The 21361-nt window shown below is 44.3% G+C and overlaps 3 protein-coding genes and 1 non-coding gene across 9 annotated transcripts; 2 read left to right on the top strand and 2 right to left on the bottom strand.

Annotated features, from left to right (window-relative positions):
* The first annotated feature begins 4191 nt into the window (after nt 1–4191).
* LOC127766486 (YTH domain-containing protein ECT4-like) lies at nt 4192–8434 on the top strand. 3 transcript variants are annotated; one of them, XM_052291526.1, is made up of 9 exons: nt 4192–4575; nt 4928–5013; nt 5135–5255; nt 5450–5523; nt 5880–6419; nt 6526–7143; nt 7230–7442; nt 7531–7677; nt 7761–8434. In XM_052291526.1, the coding sequence occupies exons 1-9, from the start codon at nt 4461–4463 to the stop codon at nt 7872–7874; spliced, it is 2028 nt and encodes a 675-aa protein (XP_052147486.1). In that variant the 5' UTR covers nt 4192–4460; the 3' UTR covers nt 7875–8434. The 3 variants fall into 3 exon arrangements, with proteins under 3 accessions (XP_052147486.1, XP_052147485.1, XP_052147484.1); XM_052291525.1 differs by having other exon boundaries at nt 4193–4575; nt 5138–5255; nt 7775–8434; XM_052291524.1 differs by having other exon boundaries at nt 4193–4575; nt 7775–8434.
* Nucleotides 8435–10010: 1576 nt separating this feature from the next.
* Nucleotides 10011–10094, bottom strand: TRNAL-CAA (transfer RNA leucine (anticodon CAA)). The gene has a single exon. It is a non-coding gene; the product is annotated as a tRNA-Leu (tRNA).
* A 730-nt stretch (nt 10095–10824) lies between these two features.
* LOC127766831 (photosynthetic NDH subunit of subcomplex B 2, chloroplastic) lies at nt 10825–21079 on the top strand. Of its 4 annotated transcripts, none has more exons than XM_052291985.1 (4): nt 10825–11366; nt 12973–13422; nt 13919–14109; nt 20573–21079. In XM_052291985.1, exons 1-4 carry the CDS (start codon nt 10929–10931, stop codon nt 20676–20678), a joined length of 1185 nt encoding a protein of 394 aa, XP_052147945.1. In that variant the 5' UTR covers nt 10825–10928; the 3' UTR covers nt 20679–21079. The 4 variants fall into 4 exon arrangements, with proteins under 4 accessions (XP_052147945.1, XP_052147946.1, XP_052147947.1 ...); XM_052291986.1 differs by lacking the exon at nt 20573–21079 and adding an exon at nt 16548–16623; XM_052291987.1 differs by lacking the exon at nt 20573–21079 and adding an exon at nt 14193–14283 and having other exon boundaries at nt 10826–11366.
* On the bottom strand, nt 14260–18646 carry LOC127766829 (DEAD-box ATP-dependent RNA helicase 38). The gene is made up of 8 exons (XM_052291984.1): nt 18292–18646; nt 17886–18179; nt 17547–17774; nt 16635–16700; nt 15731–16132; nt 15549–15660; nt 14908–14993; nt 14260–14831 (listed from the first exon to the last, which is right to left on the bottom strand). The coding sequence occupies exons 1-8, from the start codon at nt 18553–18555 to the stop codon at nt 14766–14768; spliced, it is 1518 nt and encodes a 505-aa protein (XP_052147944.1). The 5' UTR covers nt 18556–18646; the 3' UTR covers nt 14260–14765.
* Nucleotides 21080–21361: the final 282 nt, after the last annotated feature.

Below are 21361 nucleotides of genomic sequence, written 5' to 3'. Positions count from 1 at the left end.
CCTCGACGGAGCTGATCGGGCTCGTCTGCTCTGGGTCGACCTTGGCCGTTACGGATCGAGGGAGGCGGTTGGCCAGCTCTGGATCGACCTCAGGCAGCGGAAGCTCATAGACAACGTCTCGGTGGCAACAGCTCGATCGCTGCCATCTCCTCTTCCTCCCTTCTCCTCATCTGCCACGTGTGAAGCCTCGACGACAGCAACAACGCGCAAAGGTTGCCCTGCTCTGTGCGGGTCTTTATTTGGTTCCGCATTCTTCATTTGGCACCTTGAAGCAGGCATGGCGTGATATCTATGATGTGGAAGGCTTGGACTGAATGACAACTATATGTAGGGGTGAAAACGGAGCGGGTATTTCCCGTCCGCCCGCTCGGACACATTATTTTGAGACAATTTCGGGTACTCGGGACTTTTCACATATATTGGGTTCAAATACGGGCCTTTTTTTGACGGATATGAGATGTTCGGGAACGTAGTACCCGACGGAAATGAATTATCCGTTAAAAAATCTGGGTGTTACCTGGATAATTATACGGATATTATCCGTATTATGTTTTTGTGAGGTACTTTCTGGTACTATGTATTGATTTTACTATGATATATTGTACCATATTTATTACCTAAGGTCCTAATGGTCTAATATAATCGTATTATGGATATATGTAATTATTAAATGGTTATTGTTTATATGATATATAAGATTGTTGTTTCGACTTGATATCCAAATAAATATTCGTAACCGATAATATACGTATCCACTTTGGTACGTATTCGTTCCGTATTTTGACCCGATACTATTCGAGTTTGTATCTGTATTCGGCGCTATCCGTGTTCGACCCAATTCCGATTATAAAATATGGGTTAGAATATGAAAATGGTGAGATCAGATAGAACCCGATTCGTTTTCACTGCTAGCTAGATGCACTGTGAATGCCCTTGCATTAGTGAGTGAGCTGCATGTCCCATCCTGGCCTCATTCTTGGCACGTCATTTTCACTGCCGTTGCCGGCTACTACTCCAGTAGTACTTGACCAACAACTCTGGTTGACCCCATGAAAAAATCTGTAGGGGTACACAAATAGGGCAATTTCAAGAATCTTATACGTAGGGTAACGATGGAAACAGTTAAACCAATCATGCACATGATCCATAAATCTATCATAAGGTCCTTGTCCAGGATGACATCTGACGCAGACTCCTCCTCGCTAGGCGTGACACGTGTGCATCCAGGCCTCAGCCGTGCGTAATTAGAAAACGAAATTATGCTGCATAATCCATCGTTACGTCAGATAATATCCCATTACCCAAGAAAAAAAAGGGCAAGATGACACTGAATCCGACTACGCACGCACTACTGTACTGTGCCTACAAATTATTCGTCATTCATTATTTTAAGCTGTCCAGCGCAAATCAACAAAATATGAGCTACCGCATTTATATAAAAGTGATTTTATCAGAGCGAAGTAATGACAAGGAATTGTATCTCATTATAAATCCCCCAAAGCTGAAGTAATTCTTCCATATCACAATAAACCAATCTAAATGAGAATTTGATACCACCCTAAGAAATCTCATGTTCATATTTATTGTCCTAGGTGGTGTTAAATTTTCATCTAGATAGGCTTTTTTTAATAGAGTAGCAATGTTAGAGAGGTCACATCGATCAACAACTAACATTACCACCTAGGACAACCTCATGTTTCAGATTTGTTATTCTATATTATGTTAAAATCTCATTTAGGTTATTTTTTTTTTCAGAGAGAGATCATTATCAATCAATAGATAGAGATCATATCGATTAATGACTAATGTTACCGATAACCTCGTGTTCAGATTCGGTTAGATGGTGTTTAATTCTCAGTTAACTTTCTTTTTTACAGAGAAAGATCACATCGATCAACGACTAACGTTGTGTTGTTCGGTCCTTGTACTTTTACCCTCTATCAGCATCACGTTGCAGGAACACGAGTACCTCGTTGGGTGGCACGACGTGCCACACCCGGCGGCGCCGCGCCTTGTGGCCGAGCTTGGCGAACCCGTGCGCCACCTTGTTCTCGTCGCGGCACAGGTGCGACACGGCGACGCCGTCGAGCGCCGGGAGCAGCGCGGCGATCTCCCCGCACTGCCTCCGGTCCTCCTCCGACCGCACCCCGGCGCGCCCGTGCACCACGTCGACCACCGCCCTCGAGTCCCCCTCCGCCCAGACGCGCCGCCACCCGTACCTCGCCGCCAGCTCGAGCCCTCGCCGCAGCGCGGCGAGCTCCGCGGTGAAGCTCGACGCGCCGCCGACGATCATCCGCTCCGCGTAGCCGGCCACGAACGCGCCCTCGTGGTCGCGGAACGCGCCGCCGATGCTCGCGGCCCCGGTCGCGTCGTTGCGCGACCCGTCGAAGTTGAGCTTCATCCACCCCACCTCCGGCTTCCTCCACGTCGTCCTCTCCGACGACGACGACGACGTCCACCGCCCTACTTCCCCGGCGACGAGGCCACAAGCCAGTATAGGGTTGCACGGCCGTAGCACGCCCAGATCAGGACGATACACACGCGGCATCTACAACAACAACAACAACAAAATTACGCGATCTTTGCGAAGAAACAGTGGGATTTCAGGGTATAGATCTCACGGACTTGGGGGTGCGGCCGTGGAGGGGAAGTATGGAATTTGTGTGGGAGAATCTCACGGCACACGGATCCATTTCGGGGACGGGATTTGCTACGGTTTTTGGCGTGATTTCCTCGCGTTTTTTCGCATCTCAGTTCGTACGACCCCGCGTTTGATGGCTGCACAGGAGGAGGGAGGAGCAGGCACGGCACGTGCGAGATCTTATCCTGGTTTGTTTTATATGCGAGGGGAGAAGAAAAAAAAGGAAAAAGGAAAAAAAAAAAGCTGTTCGCTGCTGGCTGTGGCCGCCGCGAAGGAAAGAAAAAAAAGAGAAGAAAAAGAAAGGAAGGCTGTGGCTGTGGCTGTGGTAGTGTGGTGGATGTGGGCGTCGCGTGCATAGCGTGGCCGCGTGGGATCACTGGACGCGTCCAGTGCGCCGTGGTTCCTCCTCCAAGCTGAACGCGTTTTTTTTTATAATTTTTTTTGTTTTGTTTTGTTTTGTTTTTCTTTCCTTTTTCTTTTTGTGGTATAGGGGCTTGGAAAGGGGTAGGGGTTTCTGGAGCGGGTGCAAATGGAGACAAGCGATCGGTGGTGGGGTGGAGTCATTGGACTCACGCGGTTGTTGTTAGGCACGGTGCTTAGCAGTTCACTACATAGGCATGTATTGACTTTTCCCCTCTCTAAAACATCCATGTATTGATTTCTTCCCTATCTAAAAAATTGATGACAAGTAAATCGCCATCTCCTTGTGCAGTATGCACTATGAGTTTATTGGATAAAAAAAATCATATATTCAAGCTGGTTGGCTTCAGTTGATAAACCGTAGAGACATAAATAAGATAATATAAAATAATTTGAGTCAGGGTTTTATGTTTCTACTTTAAGTGATAAACCAAGATTGAAAAAAGGATAAAAATATCTAGAATAATTTTAAAACAACTTAAACATTTCAAAATTTATCAAGGGCATTAAGCCATGCAATTAACGTGATTATAACATTTCAAACCATTTTACTTAGCCAGTAAGCAAATACAAAACTTTTTATGAAACACAGTACAAAACACAGATACTCACAACGTACACACACTCACTATTCTAAACGCATACTCGTAGCATATCTTGAGATTCAAGAAGTCACCACTAAAAGACTAATTAGCATCTCCCAAAAACTGAACCGACATAACTTGAATTTGACGAAGTCATCACGAACATTTGAATCTGAGCAAGCTATTTCCACCACAAGAAACCTAACTAACCAGTTGAGATATGCTTACTTACTTCGTAGTCTTATTCTTTTTTAAGAGCAAATGCAAACCTACAAAGTGAACAGAATGCATATGACAAGCCATTAGGCCATAAGCCAAATAACCAACCACCCATTCTCCATCCACGTTAAAAAAAAAAGAAAAAAAACCCAAGAAAAAAAAAGTTTTTAATCGGTATCACTAAAAAGGGAGAAAAAAAAATCAGGGGGAAACTGGAGAGGAGTGGAATCCAATGCGGGTGGCGTCCAGTGAGACGTGGTCCAGTGGTCCGCTCCATTTCTCCCCCCTCCCCTATCCTATATGAGCCCCCGACCCTCACCCAAAACCCTCCTCTTTTCCCCTTTCACACCGTACTGCCGGTTTGCTAGCCGCCTCGCTGCTCCGGCTCCGCCTCTCCACCCATCCCGCCGCCACCGCCGCCGCCGCCGCCTCATCCTCCTCTCTACCCGCGCCGCCGCGCCTAGCTATCTCTAGGAAGGGAGGAGAAGGGGCCGGGTGCGCGCGCGCTCGCTCGCTCGCTCGTCTCGCCGGATCTACAGCCGCCGCCGCCGCCTCCGGGTGTTCTCTGCTTGGGATCTATCTCGTGAGCCAAAGCCATGGCCGCCGTCGCGCCGCCTCAGGTCCCGGCCGCCGCGCCGGCGCCCGCTGCTGCTGCTGCTCCTCCTGCCCCGGCTCCTGCCGCCGCCGCCACCGCTGCCCCCGTCGCGGATCGTATCCTTTGGGTTGTGACTTTTGATTATTTTTTTTCTAGGTTTTTGGGGTTTGGGTTTGGGGATTTGGTTTTGGCTTGAGGGTTGGTTGGGCTGGGTGTTGCTTTGAGGCTGTACGGCGGCCGTCTACCGCCCGGGGGTCTCAGCGTGGTCGTGCTAGGGTTGACTTCTCCAGATCGGGCTGTGTTTACTGTTTTTAGCCTTCTGTTGATTGTGAAATCGAATAATTGTTTATTTATTTATTCATACACAAATAATTATCATGATGTTTAGTAGGGCTTAGTTCGAAGGATTGGATTTTGGGATCTGAATGAATCTGTTTTCTCCTTAATTCATTGTTTTGCTGTTGGAAGAAACCACGGATCTGCTGCAGAAGTTGTCTTTGGATTCGCAGCCCAAGGCGGTGGATGCGGCCACCGAGCCCGCCGGCGCTAAGAAGGTATTGGATAAAACAGTGGAAATGATGGATCCTTGATGTTTGCGTGTATGCTCTTGGTTTTCTGTCGGTGATATGTGATTCTAATACGTGTGGTTCTGGTGATTTTTGACTGTTAATCCAGCAGGGGCCTGCAGCTAGCCAGCCTCTTAGCGTGGCGATTCCTCCTGAGCGGTCCATCACGCCAGTGCTTCAGGATTTTATGGATCCCAACATGTTCTACCTGCCAGCATACTACTATGGAGGTGGGGAACCATGGAAAAATTCTTATGGTGATCATTGAGTACAGCTATTTTGAATGGCTGACATGTCTTTTTTTTTTCTTGTTCATTCCTATTTGTTAGCGCTGTGATAAGCCCTGTGGCTATTTATAGGACATTAGCTTCTTTCATGGTTTCTCCTATGCTTACAGAATTATGCTGGTTTGCAAAATTACCAGGTTACGACGGTTCTGTGAGCGAGTGGGATGATTATCCTAGATATGTAAATCCAGATGGAGTGGAGATTACCCCAGTAAGTTAATCTTAGATAATATTACCTTTTCCTTTCCATGTGATATTGCTGACCATAAATTGCACCATGTGTCATATACTTAATGTAGAAATGGTCCAAATATTTGCTATTATTGTCTGTTGGGAGCTGTCCTGTCAAATCTTGTTGGATGTAATAAGTGGAATGCTATGCACTCACTTATTTGGCTATGGTTTGGTTATCTGTGGTTCTTCTTCTTATTGCTTATGCTCTGTGCACTATTGCTTCTCTGTGAATCTTTTGTGTTCACTGTTATTTGTCTGCCACTAAATATCCTGTCATGAGAATCTTGCGTGCTGTGCTATCAACTATTCTGATTGGCCTTTGGAATTTCACAGGCAGTATATGGAGATATTTATGGATATGGGTATGCTCCTTATGGTGCATACTCCCCTGCTAGTTCCCCAGTTCCAACGGTTGATGGCCAAATGTTTGGCCAGCACTATCAGTATCCAACTTCGTATTATCAGCCTCCTACACCAGTTCCTTCTACCACTCAAGGCGACCTGCAGCCTTCTGCCAATCCTGACAAGCCAACAGCTAAGGCAGATCCTGCTAAAACAACCACAAATGGTGCTCCTAATGGTACTGTTCACAGTAACAGTGGAACTGTACCCCTTGGATCAAGCCAGCAAAATTCATCACTGACCCCTGATGGAACTTATAGGGCACCCTTGCTAGGTGGAGTTCCTTCTGCTGGTTACCTGGACTCTACATATGGGTATGACAGCACAGGAGCACACTTTGCATGGTATGATGGTTCTGCTTATACAAATGGACAGCAGAGAACAACTACAACCAATCACATGTCGTCTTCAACATTCAGTAATGGCTCTTCTGCAAGGACTCAAAACAAGGGCTCCACACCTCAGCAGATGGTGAGTCTTACGAAAACATGTTCTTTTTTTCTCCGTATGAATGCACTGTCCTGATCCGCTACGGCTTTGATTGTGAACTGAATTATTTGGCTTCTCTGTAATACAGGGCATGAATAACAGAAGACCTACAACTACAACAGGATCAGCTGCTCCTACATATCCGAATAGGATGTACCCGAGCACCCGGTCTTACAGCCAGTATGGAAACTCATACAAAACTGGTCTTTCGTACAGCACAAATGGTTATGGAAGTAATGGCTATGGTAGTAATGGTTATGATTCCAGGCTATATGGTCGGTGGGGTCTTAGTATGGATAACAGGTACAAGCCAAGAGGCCGTGGTAACGGGTACTATGGTTTTGGCAATGAGAGTCAGGATGGAACAATTGAGTTGAACAGAGGTCCTAGATCAGGCCGTTTCAAGAACCAGAAATTGTTTGGCCATACTGTCACTATTGCTGTGAAAGGGCAGAGCCTTCCTACAAGTGACAGCAAGAATGCTACTGATGTACCTGATAGAACACAGTTCAACCGAGATGACTTCCCTGTCCAATATGATGATGCAAAGTTCTTTGTCATTAAATCATACAGTGAGGATGATATCCATAAGAGCATAAAGTACAATGTGTGGGCAAGTACCACTAATGGAAACAAGAAGCTTGATGCTGCTTATCAGGAAGCTCAGGCTAAGAGCTCCAAATGCCCAATATTCTTGTTTTTCTCGGTAAGTTATTTGTGTCTTGTATTCATTTGTGAATGTTAATCATGGTTTCTTTTTCCTAATTTTGTCTTTGTTGCTGTGAACTTAAGGTTAATACTAGTGGGCAGTTTGTTGGTGTTGCTGAAATGACTGGCGCTGTTGATTTTGAGAAGACCTTGGAGTACTGGCAACAAGATAAGTGGAATGGTTCCTTATCTCTCAAGTGGCACATTGTCAAAGATGTGCCCAACAATATTCTCAAGCACATCATCCTAGAGAACAATGAGAACAAGCCAGTGACAAATAGCCGTGACACACAAGAGGTACCTTATATTTGTCCAAATTAGTTCTTGACTTCCAAAAAGCCACACCATGCGGTTATCTTATTTGACCTGCTTGTTTAAATTTCAGGTAAACCTTGACCAAGGCATTCAAATGCTTAAGATATTCAAGGAGCATGTCAGTAAGACCTCCATCTTGGATGACTTTGCTTTCTATGAGAACCGTCAGAAGTTGATGCAGGAAAAGAGGGTGAAACAACAGCAGATCCAAAAGCAGGTATATATAAGCCTGAGCCTTGTCTTTTGTCAATCTGTGCACCTTGGTTTCTCTTATGCCTCTTTGGTAACTCTAATGGTCAGTTCTATCATTTTAGGTCTGGGACAGTAGGGCTCCAAGTTCTGTCACTGGAGAGAAGCAGCAGGATGCTGCTACTGCGAAGCCAAAGCTACCAAATGGCGTCAATGGAGAACTGAAGGTTCCTGCAGAGAACGGCACAGCTCCAGTCGTTACCTATGCAGCGAAGGTCGCCCAAACAGCAGCGACTGAGAAGCCTGCCCTGGCCAACGGCACCGTCAAAGCTAGTTAACTGGATCACATACCCCATGTTCCCTAGCTAGCCATGAAGAACAAGACGGTCCTGAAGAACTCAACAGGCATGTGGTCCCAAGGAACTGATGGTCTGGAAAACTCTTATCTGTGAAACTGGCAGCACGGGCCCAAGATCCTGCTGCTTGGCTGCTACTGGGGAGCAGTTGGCTAGTTAGTTTTGCCTAGTTTTCTTTTGCCGTATTCCCGTTTTCGGTTTGCTTTTTTTTAGCTCGCTCTAAGACTCCGTTTATAGTATCGTCGAAAATGCCAGAAAAAAACCTAGTGGCAAAGACAACAAGTTGCAAAGACCATGTCTGGCTTTGGTGCGTTGCGTTTCGCGCTTATTCAGTGGGGGGTGGAGTACTATAATCCCGTTGTTGAGTGGTTCTGGAAGTGGGTTAGATTGGTGCTATTTATTTTACTTAAAAGAATCTTGCTTTATATACATCTGATGATGCAGGGTCTCGCCTCTAAGTGCTCCACTAAGCAGCTATTGCGAAGCTGACTCACTGCTTTTCGCGGCTGTTCTAAAGCTGGGGCATTGCTTGCATCATTCCATTTGGTTGCTTGATGAGTAGTGCTAGTAGTATTATCATTTCAGGGCCCTTTATTTGTTAACTATAGCTAAGCGGATGGATGGTACGGCCAAGCACTTTAACTGCGGACTGCAGTGCAGTGCTGCTATCGCTTCTGCTTGATGAATCGATCAAGTGTAGGTACAGACTGCAGTACTACTACAACCTGTTGCTGAAAAAGGAGTACTAGTATAAATACGGTGACCACTGTGATTGTTGCTACTTGGTACGATGAGAAAGGAACTGTGGTTTCATCGGGATGTGGTGCCCATGGGCCAACTAGGAGTAGACGATTTGCTGCTCAAGTGCGGTCAGGGTTGGAAGGTGAGAGGGATCGTGATTCGTGAGACCGTTTTTCTGAGATGTTGCACGGTTGCAGTGCGTGCCGGTCTCGCCTCCCGCTCAAGTGTTGCATAGTGTCAGTCTGGTCGAGGATCGGAGCTACAGCTACTCTCTCCATGCCTAAATATAAGATGTTTGCCAAGATATAAGAAACATCGAATAGGTTCTTATATTTTGGTACATAGAATAGTTTCTCGCGTTTCCCTCTTACCTAACTCGGACGGCTGTTTTGCGTTTGCTTTACTTATCAGTGATGAAAAGTATACATGTTAGTATGTTACAGACGAAGATTTAGGCCGGTCACAAGTAAGGTCCTGTTAAGGTTGAATCATCAATGACGAGAAGTATGCCTATTACAGATGAAGATTTAGGTCTGTCACAAGTGAGATCCTAATAAGTTTAGTCATCACTGACCACTTATCAATAACGAAGAGTATACCTGTTAAAGATGAGGATTTGGATCCGTCACAAATGACTAGATCCAACGTAGTGAGATATACCCCCTTCTAAAAAAAATGAATTTAGAACTGAATGTGACACTTTTTAGTACAAACGAATCTGAATATAGATATGTGCAGAGTTGTAATACTGGAATGTGTCACATCTGATATTATTTTAATTTTTTATAGGATGAATGTAGTAGTCGTGTTGGCAACCAAACACCATTCGCCTATGCGCTCGCGCGTGCGAACCAGACTTTGCTTGTGCACCGACGCGCGCTAACCATGCTGTGCAAGTAAACAAACACGTCGTCCATAGCGTTGCATTTAACTGGCTGCAGGACGCACAGGTTTCGGATGCTTTAACATTCGCAAGCTGTCTTACTGAAAACTTGATACTGTACATCATGCTGTTCGGGGAAGATTGGTGGCCAGGCTATAACAAATTAAAACTGTTTTTCTTTGTGAAAAACACGATACATCGTGCTCTTCGGAAAAGATAAGTGTTCAGGCTATAGTAAAGTTAAAGCAAAAGTTTAAAAAAAAACTGAGAAACTATTTTTGTTTGTGAAAGACACGATATATCGTGCTGTTTGAAAAAGATTAGTGTCCAGGCTATAATAAAGTTAAAGCAAAAGTTTCAAAAAAATGATCGAAAATATTGTGTCAGAAGTGGGATTTGAACCCACGCCCTCGTTAGAGGACCAGAACTTGAGTCTGGCGCCTTAGACCACTCGGCCATCCTGACCTTTGTGCTAAAATGTTACTAACATCTTATTTTAAGTCAAACCTTCCCGATATGATTCACCATCATTTTCTAAGCTTTTTTATTTTGAACCACCCTGCAAATAGTACTTGTGAATTCTTACCGTTCATGACCACCAGCCTACTTCGTCGCTGCAGTGTGCTCACAATCTCGGCGAGTTTCGAGCATGTCCGGCTCGAATGTCTAGTTGTAAATCGACCACAAAAACAATTGAAATTTGTTGGTCAATCACGAGGTGATCCGTAGTTTAATTGGTTAGATTCATTACGGTGTAACTAGTTTACTTGAACTCATTCACCAGTTCACCTTTAATACGAATGCTCGTATTTACATTTACAATTAGACTAATCGAGATAGTAAACTTTGTTTTATGAAAATGAAATCGCTGGCTAAACCCTACAGCACTGCGGGGAAGTATCAGGTGCAGTCATCTAATTCAGTGCAACTATGCAACTCTCATCTTACACCGTTGGATCGAGAAATGGACGTCCGAGAGTTAAAATTTAACTCACAGATTCACTCATGAGTTAAAATTTACATGGTGACGTGAATAAATCTCGGACGTCCATTTCTCGATATAACGGTGTAGGATGAGAGTTGCATAGTTGGATACTTCCCCGCAGCACTGCAGACTGCAGGTACGCGTGCGCACCACCCCTCCAATATCTCCTGTGCAAAAAAAGCGCCAAAAAACGCGCGGGAGCAACGCAAACAAGCAGACAATGAGAAAAAAAACTATCTATCCTGAAGCCTCGCGGATATGAGGCTGCAGTGAAAGCCCAAGCCCCCGCCTCTCCACTCCACTCCAACCCACCCATGGCCACCTCCTCGCTGCTCCCCCTCCACCTCCCGACGAGGCCGTCCGCCGTCAAGGCCTCCGCCGCCGCGACGGCGGCGGCGGCCCCGACGCCGCAGTCGCTGGAGGAGTCGTTCGGACGGAAGGGCCTCCGGTTCGCCGCCGACCCGGCCACCGGCGCGCCCACCGCCGAGCTCAGCGTGCGGAACGGCAGCTCGCTGCAGCTCCGGCTCGCCGACGGGCTGGTCACCTCGTACCGGCCCAAGGTGTACTGGAAGGACGACGGGTGCAGGGAGGTGCTCCACACCGTCGCCGGCGCCGGCGCCGGCGGCGAGGTCAAGGGCGGCGTCGGGCTCGCGCTCAGCGAGGTGTCCTCCTCCGGCGCCGCCGAGTCGCTCCTCGTCGGCTCCGAGTGGTCCGTCGTGGACGCCGACTCCGACTCCTACGATGCAGTGCAGGTACACTTCCCATTCTAAAATCGTTTCATAATGATTTTTGAACGAATTTTACGGACTCTACAATAAAAAAAAATTCAAAACATGAACGTGCAAGATCATATTCGATTGATATTTGAGGAATGAGAAGGAAACGACTGCATTCGAGTCTTGAATATTCAATTTCCTATGTTGCTGGTTCACATCGCGATTCCCAAATGTTCGCAAATGCGAATTTCTTTGTGAACGAATTTTGGGAAATTTACAAAATTCAAAACAAGAACACGCAAGAATGAATGTACATGCAAAACCAATTTAGCTTAGGTCCTATTTGACATAACTCAAGTTTGTAAGTTAAACTTTATAGTAGTTAAAATTTATATTTTATCTAAAATATAAACGATATAATTCATCATTGCTTCACCTTTCCAACCCTGGCCTCGTTTGCCCGCAACATCAACTGCACCGCCTCCTCTCAGCTGGTTAATGATAATTGGGTACTGGATCTTCACCCTGTGCTCTCTCGCCAAGCCCAAACTGAGCTGGATTCGCTCATGACGATTCTAGCTTCTCAGCAACTACAGCATACTGAACAAGACGTAAGAAGCTGTACACTAAGCCCGGTTGGATTAACAACAGCAGCATACTACAGGCTTATAACATATCATGGCATTGTATGGCGCCCAGCTCCTTTCATATGGATCAAAGCAATACCGAACACATGTCAAATTTTTCTTTGGCTGGCCTTTCGAGGAAGACTGAACACAAATGACAATAGGGTACAGAAATGCTGGGCATCTGATCCACATTGTGCTGTCTGCCCTACCATTAAGACAGCAGACCATATCATATTGCGCTGCCGACTAGCTTCTGAGGTTTGGAAGAAACTCAACATCTATGAACAGGCAACTCAAAGCACAGACGTTCTCCACTTCGTTGATCAGGTCCTGACAATTACGCCCTCACATCTCAAACCTGGATGGCCAATATGCTTTGGCGCCTGCACACACAACTTATAAAAAGCACGCAACCATAGAACATTCCAGCAGCGAGATCTTACCACGCAAATGTGACACATCAAATCAGAGAATGTCTACAATTATGGGGAAATCGCATCAAGCCACAATGTCGACCTCCAATATGCAGATGGATAGACTTACTAGCGTAGCTAGCTTTTCTAGTTCTTCCATGCTTTCTCCTGTTTTCAGTATTTCTTCTTCTTCTTCTTCTTCTTCTTCTTCTTCTTCTTTTCTCCTCCTTATTTTCTCTTCTTCCTCCCTCTTTATCCGGTTCTTTTGTACCTCTTTATGTAACACCTTGACTACCATTAATACAATGGTTATAAGGTAGTCTCTCTACCTTTTTCAGTCAAAAAAAATAATATTATATCAACATAAACATATATTGGTTAATGGATTTGTGGAGCTAGAAATATCCAGCTCTAAGAAATCTTAATCCAAAGCTGTGCCAAACATGGTGCGATTACATGTAGGTGAAAAAAAAAATCTATGTACCTTAATATGTTACATGTTGGCATTGCAAATGTTTGCAAACCTGAAGAATCTTGTTTGCGTTCCGAGGCAAACAAATCCACTTCAAATCTGGGCTAAAATTTGTCTAAGATTTGCAGGTTGAGCTGGGGTGCACCAAGGGGAGCGGGACGCTGGAGGTGACGTACGTGGTGACGCTGTACCCGCTGAGCATGGCGACGGCGGTGATGGTGAAGAACAACGGCAAGAAGCCGGTGTCGCTGACGAGCGCGATGCTGAGCCACATCAAGTTCGACAAGCGGCGGGGCACGGCGGTGGAGGGGCTCCGGGGATGCCCCTACTGCTCCCACCCGCCGCCGGCCGCCGGCTTCGCGCTCCTCACCCCGGCGGAGGCCATGAAGCGGGAGGTCGGCGGATGGTTCGGCGGCGGCGGCGGCGGCGAGGAGCCCCGGCAGGGGGTGTGGACCGTGGAGGACAACCTCTACACCATCCTCAAGAAGAAGGTGAGCAGGGTGTACGCGGCCCCGCCGGAGGAGAGGAAGAAGCGCATCTACAGCACGGCGCCCTCCAAATTCACCACCATTGATCAGGTAAACAACCAAAATCACCACCAAGAAATGTTCATATGTTCATATAATTCTTCTGGCCCAAAATATAACAGACTAGTATTGTATATTTGTATTTGACGTCGAGGGATCTTCTGACGTAAAGTTATCCCTGATGTGGTCACTGATAGGTAGGCCCGAGAGCGGTGGGTCCACATGCCAGTCACCACGTTCCTCTGACTTTACGTCAGAGGATCTCAATCCGTATTTGACATAACATATTCCCTCTATTCGTTTTTTGTTCGATGTTGGTCGGTTCAAACGTCAAACATTTGAAGGAGGCATTAGTTGTTAATTTTTGAAATGGAGTGTATCATAAAAAGACAAAGCCTTTTTCCTTTTTGAAGAAAAATCATAGCACCAAGAAATCTTCATGGATCGTCAAGAACTTTGTTTCTTCTGAGAATTGAAAAAAAGATCATCAAAGGCTTGGTTGAAATTGAACTGAATTTGATCTTTGAATTTGTTGATGCGTTTGCAGAATAGCGGGCTGGGGTTCAGGGTGGTGAGGATGGGGTACGAGGACATGTACCTGTGCAGCCCGGGGGAGATGTACAAGAAGTTCGGCAAGGACTACTTCCTGTGCACCGGGACGGCGTCCATGCTGGTGCCGGTGGTCGTCAACCCCGGCGAGGAGTGGAGGGCGGCGCAGGTCATCGAGCACGACAACCTGTAATTTCTTCTCTATTTTTTTTTCATTATTACGACAGTGAAAAAGGCGACCAATTTATACACGAATTGTTCTTTGAAACAAGAAACACGCAGAAAGCGATAGCATGCAGGAAGAGATAGTGGTGCATCTCATGTATCAGCGTGGCCAAGTGTACAGAGAACAGGAAAAAGAACATGGTACATGGAACTAAACAATAAATCAAGTGTACACTTACAGCTGACGCAGAAAGAAACATCGTACATGCAACTAAACAATGGCGCAAGTGTACAAGTACACTGACCCAGAAAGAGGTTTCCAGTTTTTTCACAAGGGCGTAACGTACACCGGTGACCGCATCTCGACGACAAAGCCATAAAAACCAAAACAGGTTCCCAGTTAAGTTCACGAAGTAACAGAGTATAATGCAAGTGTAGATCTAGTCCTTGCAACAAGTTCCCACGAAATAGCGAAGGAACACCTTTGCTTCATATAAGCTCATAGCATCAAAATTGTTTGGATGAGTCCCTTTAACAGAATTCACAGCTCTCGACATAATAACCAAGGATGAGCTCAAGAAGCTCGATTGCTTTGCTTTAGAAGCTGTTTCAGCTGGTAAATATCACGCGCCTGTTCGTCACAAGTGAAGAGCGCATCTGATGCCATATTTCCAATGGTGTTACTCAACCAAGCCGGCATCCTTCAGAGCTCTTTCAAAATCTTCCTCGCTTTGCCAATTACGAACCTACAAATGAACAGAACACAATAAGCTAATGCTTAGGAGCACAAGATACTGGCATATGCATCTTGCAGTTACACACCTCAGGAACATTGTGCTGGAAGTAGGTCTCAATCTTTCTCATCACAGTGTTATCTGTTTCGCCGCATAGCAAGTTGAAAACAGCTCCTGCACCAGCAATGACAAAGTTAAGAATATAAGCTACAGAATATGTACTAAAATATAGAAGGGCTGAATTTGAATAGGTGTTTGGTTGGCCTAGCATCACTTGGTCTACAAGCCCTATCAATGTTAAACACATAAACCATGAAATAAGTCCAGAAAAATTTGATTATAAGCACCAGAAGACACATCATTGCCCATCATAGAAAGATGACCTGGTATAATTGACCAAGCCACTTACATTCTATCTTATCCACAGAAAACAGCTGAAAAGCTCAGGCTCAACTTACAGTCTAAGACACATACATTATGTTAAGTATTCGACTAGACATAGGCAAGATTTGTCAGCACCACAAGACAGGTTTGCTCAGCTAAGACCTCTTAGAACTTGGATCCATCAGCCGAAATTGTTGATCAGCAATTCAACATACCTTATAAAGGCCACCTCTGATATTGACTATTTCTCATTATTTATTAATCGAAGACTTACTAAACATTGAATTATAACCACGACATTTTTTTTCCTTTTTGGACAAAAGAGAACCAAAGAAATAATTTCACCTTTTCGGCCAAAGCGACCAGCTCTGCCAATTCTGTGCAGGTACACTTCATAATCAGGTTCATCTCTTGTGCCAAACTTGATTGGCATGTCATAATTGATGACGAGGTTAACCTTTCAACGGAAGAATGTTAGAAAAGATTTACACTTGCTCAAGTATAAAGTCAACAAACACAAATAGTACCTGTGCTTGGTCGAAACCTCGAGCAAGAACATCAGTTGATATAAGAACCTTGGTGTACCCATTTTTGAATTCCTGTATTATCTTTTCCCTCTCTGATTGGTCAAGGGATCCTTGAATCGAGGAGCATACGTAGTCCTCTAATGTCAAAGCATTGTGGACATCCTTAGTACTTTGCTTTGTTCTAACAAAAATGATAACCTGTCCAACTTTTTGTCCAAACTCAAAAATCTTGTCCTTTATGACTGCTATTTTTGCCCTTTCATCAGGGACTTGAACTTTATATTGCTTGACTTTTTCCAAAGTAAGCTCTTCCTTCTTCACAAATATTTGATTCCCATCCTTAATGACCCTTGTAACAAAATCTTTAACTCTCTCATTGAATGTCGCAGAAAAGAGAAGCACCTGACAGCCATCAGTTCAAATAATAAATACCAACTCCACACATTGGACAATCAACTCCACACATGATCACATGACATGGAAAAGACTAGTTTAAAACTCAAAAGGTATATTTGGGATCATCTGAATGATCTTGCAAAATTGCTGAACAAACCAGATAAAATCATCAATGGCTGCCCTTGGTCAAAAAAAAAAATCATCAATGGCCAAAAAATTTAAAATTAGACCCTCTTTCCACTACTTGCAAGCAAGCAAAGGAGTTCTCCAATTACATCATAAGCATTGGTTGGAGTTCTTGAATAAGCAATTGCATATTTACATGTATACTTGCAGACTGTAGGAAAATGCTTCTCCTAAAACATCCTCTTAACACAGAATGGACATATTAACCTCATATCTGATTTCAAACTGTATCCAGATCGCCTTCTATAAGGAGCATTCAAGCTGTTTCATGTGACGGACCTACTCAAGCAAAGTAAGTTAAAAGTGACCAGAAAAATGTTACCTGACAGCCACCAGCGCTTCTTTGTATATCCCTCATAATCCTTTCAGAATCACTCCTGAAGCCATCCTGCGAGAATGCATTCACCATTATAAGGAATTGGACTTTATGAAATTTATAATGTGAAGTTAGATTGCGTGAAAATAAAGCTATTCAACTCATAATACATAAACTCATCGAGTGCATAAGCAGATATGAAGTATGAAACATACGAGCAACATCAATTTTAAACAAATGTTTAGTCATGTGAGGGATTATGTCTTACCAAATGTAAGACATAACCATATGAATGAATCTCTTCTAATCTAGATAATACATATGCAAAAACCAAAATATTTTTCTATTAGGAAAGGCTAATATCATTTGATCTACTGAAAAACATGAAGCAATTTTCCGTTCGAATCAGAACCATACTGTAGCAACAATGGACCAATACATTATTATTTTTTTCATTTTTCTTAATAATGAATATAATGCAATGCTGCACAAACCAGTGGCAAATATAGTAGTTGAAAAAAACATTAAGCCTTTTTACATCCCAACCAGACCCGATCTGTAATATCAATGGAAACACCATGTACTGTGTATACAGGCCATAGATAATCTTTGGTATGCCACTTCGAGTAAGAAAATCAATCATCATGAAGCCACCATTATTCTTGTTAAGTCAAAAAAAAAATCTTACAACAAATCGAGCTTATGGCAGTTTTTGCTTCATTGTTCCCAATTCCTATACAGCTTAGAAATTGCAATAATCAATTATCTCTTTCCATAAGATTAATATCTAACCCAAATGTCCCTAATAACTAAACACGAGGCGTTCTCCTAATAACAAAATAAATAATAGAAAACAACATTGGGCAATGGGCATACACAAGTTTTGGATAGAGGAACAGCAATAGAACTCATCCATACCTCGGCAAGCATATGGTCTGCCTCATCAAACACAAGTATCTTGATATCATTTGTCAAGATCTTCTTATGATTAATCCACTTCATAAGTGTCCCAGAAGTGCCGATCACCACCTGGTCAGTAATCTTCGGCATTTTAGCGATCGGCACATAATCTTTCTGAGCCGGTGGGATCGCACATGCACAGGTAATGCCAGTAAACTTCCCCATTCTCATAAGCACCGATTTATTCTGCAAATCACAATAAAACAAACAGAGTACATTACAGTGTGCACATCCATAACAAGAAAAGAAAAAAATCCACATACTAGCACATAATAGAAGTATGTGTGCTCAATCAACCTGCTGGGCAAGCTCCCTGGTGGGGCAGATGCAGATGGCCTGCGTGACCTTCCGGTTAGGGTCGACGCGGCTGAGCATGCCGAGGACGAAGCAGGTGGTCTTCCCGGAGCCGTTGTGCGCCTGCGCGATCAGGTCCTTGTATGGCGGCGTGAGGATCATGGGGAGGGTCACCGCCTGGATCTTACTCGGCCGGCTGAACCCCATCTCGTCGTGGAGCCCCTTGAGCAGCTCCGGCGTCAGCTTCAGATCCTCGAAGGCCGCCGCCGACTCGTACACCGTGCCGCCCGAGGTCACCTGAGCAGGAACACCTCGAAATCAATCGGCCGATCAACCAAACTACCCTAGAAAGCAGCTCCCGACTCCACCGAGATTGGCCACCCAGCACTAGCGCCGACGCGGAACTTACGGCTTGGATTTGGGACTCATCCGAGTCGTCGAGGAGAGGCGGGCCCTGGTCGTCCCCGCCGCCGCCGCTGCCGCCATGCTCCTCCGGCACGGAGAGAGACAGCGCCTCAATCTGCTTCGCCTGCGCGTCCACCGCCGGCTCGTTCGACGAAGACGAGGAGGCCGCCTCCGCCGCCGCGGCCGCCTTCGCCTTGGCCTCCTCCTCCTCCTCTACGTCGGCCCACGACTTCTTCTCCGGCGTCGGGGGCTTCCCGCCGTCGGCCATCGCCGCCGCCGCCGCCGCAGATCGAGAACAATCGAGAAGGGGGGAGACGGATGCTTAGCCTTACTTACTACTCGCAGTCGGTTCGGTGTTTTTTCGCCCTGACTGCGGTTTATACTAGAAAATCGGCGAGCCATTTGGCACGCCCTTTTTAACCCATCAATTTAGAAATTTCGAAAGATTTTTAGTAGGATTAGGTCAATTTCCTTACATTCTTAATTCAACATGTGGAGTTATTTAATTAAAAATTATCATATTTTATCTATTTATGTTGGAGTTATTAAAAAGAGTTTTTATGTAATTGTAACATCGTTTGAAATATACTTATTTTTAAAGCATAAATTATCGAGCCTCATCTTCCGCCAAATAAACCATGGTCCATTTATAAATAGGTTTTGCAAATGGACATTTTTAAATAACGACCGTAGTGTTTTTTTACGTAAAAAAGATCATTAATAAAATAAAATTTTCCCTCCATTCCAAATATAACATTTTTTAGTATTCAAAATTTGTCTTATAATATAGCAAAATATAGCAATTGATTAACGACTATCTTATCTCAACCAATCATAATATCTCATTTAATTTGTCCACTTAATCACATAGTCTCTTAATGCCTATGCCTAACTTCAATCAATTTTATAGATCTTATAATGACATAACTTTTCTCACCAACTTAAAAAAATATTGTTCTATTTATTCCGCCCCCAAACAAATTTATTTCTAACGATTCTCCTACAAATTAGTAGTGGGGAGAAATACCACTATTGTCCTTATCAATTCCTTTTTTTTCTAAATTCCAATTAAATGTGTATACCTTGGATTGATTGGCCAAAAAATGATGTTATTCTGCGGTAGAGGGAGTACGTAACAAACCTTTTAGAGTAAGTACTATAAAACATCCTAGCACAACCTGCAAGGAGCCACATTGAATTAATGGGTGAGGTGGAGGTGAATTTGTGTGTAACTCAACTGGGTAAGTTTCTTATGGTAGAACCAGCCCACTCGGGTTTAGCTAATTATTCTTTCAGCGGTAGATGATGTACCCGTCAACAGATATGCGTCCGTGGTGATATCGTCAATATCAAGATATGCTGGCCTAGTCATTCGGAGGTGTTCATAGAATTAGGGTGTGCTTGTGTGCATTCATTGGGGTTCATAGAGATGAGTGCGTGCGTATTATGAGTGTGTACATGTACTGTGTTTTAAGAAAGTGTGCGCACCATTGGCGCACCATCTATATAGCCTGTATAAACTATATTTATACATTGAATATACATACTATTTATTGTTTTATACTATGTGGTAAGTTAAAGGCATGTTTTGGTTAGTGCCCAAATGAACCTTCCAAAAATTTTGTAATGTAAAAAAATTGATAAATTGACAATAATTTTATGTTTTAGTACGATAGGCTAAATGTGTTGTTCAAAATTCTCTATGCATCACTAATATTTGATAACAAAATGCATCCACATATTTATATTTTATCCTAAAATAGTATGCTTTAAAATGGTACCAATCTAAACAAGCCATGCGTAATTTTTTAGTACTAAGTATTTTTGTTGTTATGAGACGATAAAACATGAATAGTACTTTATTTGTGACTTATGTTTTTATTTTTTAAAAAAAAATAGACGGACGATTAAAGTTAGATGCGAAAAATCATAACTACACGAAGGATACTGATTTACTTATTGATACTCGTCAACCGTAGGAGTATAGTCTTATCCTCTGCCCAGTGACCAGTGCATCGAGTGGACAGCTGTGCTCCCCTCAGTCCTCCTGAATCCTGATGCATTTTTCACCGCTGTTCCTATTTCTCTTTTTTTTTTTCTGTCATCACGGCCTCAGGCAGCCTGCATCGGAAAGCATACACAGGCGGACAGAGAGAACAGAGAAGACGTTGTCGTTCTTCTCCCTTTGTTTCTTTTCTCGCCACTGCCCACAGGCATGCGGGCAGATGTTGAGCTGCTCATTTCTCTCTCATATTCTCCACCTCATGACGTATCACCTCCTGCAGCGAAGCTCAGCGTGGGTGGTGGCCGACGGAAGTTCTGCTTGTGGTCCAGCGTCGATTTCCTCGGATTTTACGGCTCAACAGGTCAGCACCGTCTCACGATGAGTGACGGACGAATCCGGCAGAAGAAGGGGAAGAAAAGAGAGGAGATGGCGTTGTGCGCGGTGGTTGTCGGCCGACCAGATTTGTCGTGTGGCGTTGCCAACTGCAATCGCCCTTCTCTTCCCCATCCTAAAAGAAGCTTCTTTTAGGATCGAGGTGGCTCTCCTTGCCTGTTGATGGTTGACGATGGCGATTTGTGGGAGGGGAGATGGCGGCGGCTCGCGGGCAGGCAAGATTGACTTTTTTATTTTTATCCTTTTTTTCTTTACAATCCGCACCACATTTTCGGATTTTTCCCTATGCATTAATTTCAGATTTATCTTCAATTGGAACAAAGACTCAAAGATTGCAATGTGGGCAGATTTTTTTACTGAATTTTTAATCAAATGGCTATGCGTAGTGACAAAACTATGGAATTAGGCAAGGGACGGGGCTAACTGCTCGTTGATTTTTGTATTAGATTCTTTTTTTTTCCTATAGGATTTTTTTCATCTGCTTCCTGGCTGTTCTAGATGACGAAGTTTGTAAAAAACCCCTCTTAAAAACTTGCAATATACATTTAGGTCCACTGGACGTATTTTACACCGTTGATATACTATCGTGCGGCTGATGGAGAGGTGGGATACGTGGCGCCCTTCTCCATCCGAGAATTCGGCCGGTGCTCTAACCGTGGTGCCACGTGGGCCAATC

The sequence above is a fragment of the Oryza glaberrima genome, chromosome 3 (assembly GCF_000147395.1).
Source record: "Oryza glaberrima chromosome 3, OglaRS2, whole genome shotgun sequence".
NCBI classification, from domain to species: Eukaryota; Viridiplantae; Streptophyta; class Magnoliopsida; order Poales; family Poaceae; genus Oryza; species Oryza glaberrima.
Note: the sequence above shows the minus strand (reverse complement) of the source record. Positions and strands in the feature narration are given on the sequence as shown.

Coding starts and splice junctions, on each gene's coding strand:
- LOC127766486 (XM_052291524.1), top strand. CDS start 4,461: ATGGCCGCCGTCGCGCCGCCTCAGGTCCCGGCCGCCGCGCCGGCGCCC. Junction 4,576..4,927: donor CGCTGCCCCCGTCGCGGATC/GTATCCTTTGGG, acceptor TGCTGTTGGAAG/AAACCACGGATCTGCTGCAG. Junction 5,014..5,134: donor AGCCCGCCGGCGCTAAGAAG/GTATTGGATAAA, acceptor CTGTTAATCCAG/CAGGGGCCTGCAGCTAGCCA.
- LOC127766831 (XM_052291985.1), top strand. CDS start 10,929: ATGGCCACCTCCTCGCTGCTCCCCCTCCACCTCCCGACGAGGCCGTCC. Junction 11,367..12,972: donor ACTCCTACGATGCAGTGCAG/GTACACTTCCCA, acceptor TAAGATTTGCAG/GTTGAGCTGGGGTGCACCAA. Junction 13,423..13,918: donor AATTCACCACCATTGATCAG/GTAAACAACCAA, acceptor ATGCGTTTGCAG/AATAGCGGGCTGGGGTTCAG.
- LOC127766829 (XM_052291984.1), bottom strand. CDS start 18,555: ATGGCCGACGGCGGGAAGCCCCCGACGCCGGAGAAGAAGTCGTGGGCC. Junction 18,180..18,291: donor ATGAGTCCCAAATCCAAGCC/GTAAGTTCCGCG, acceptor GTTCCTGCTCAG/GTGACCTCGGGCGGCACGGT. Junction 17,775..17,885: donor CCAGGGAGCTTGCCCAGCAG/GTTGATTGAGCA, acceptor TGTGATTTGCAG/AATAAATCGGTGCTTATGAG.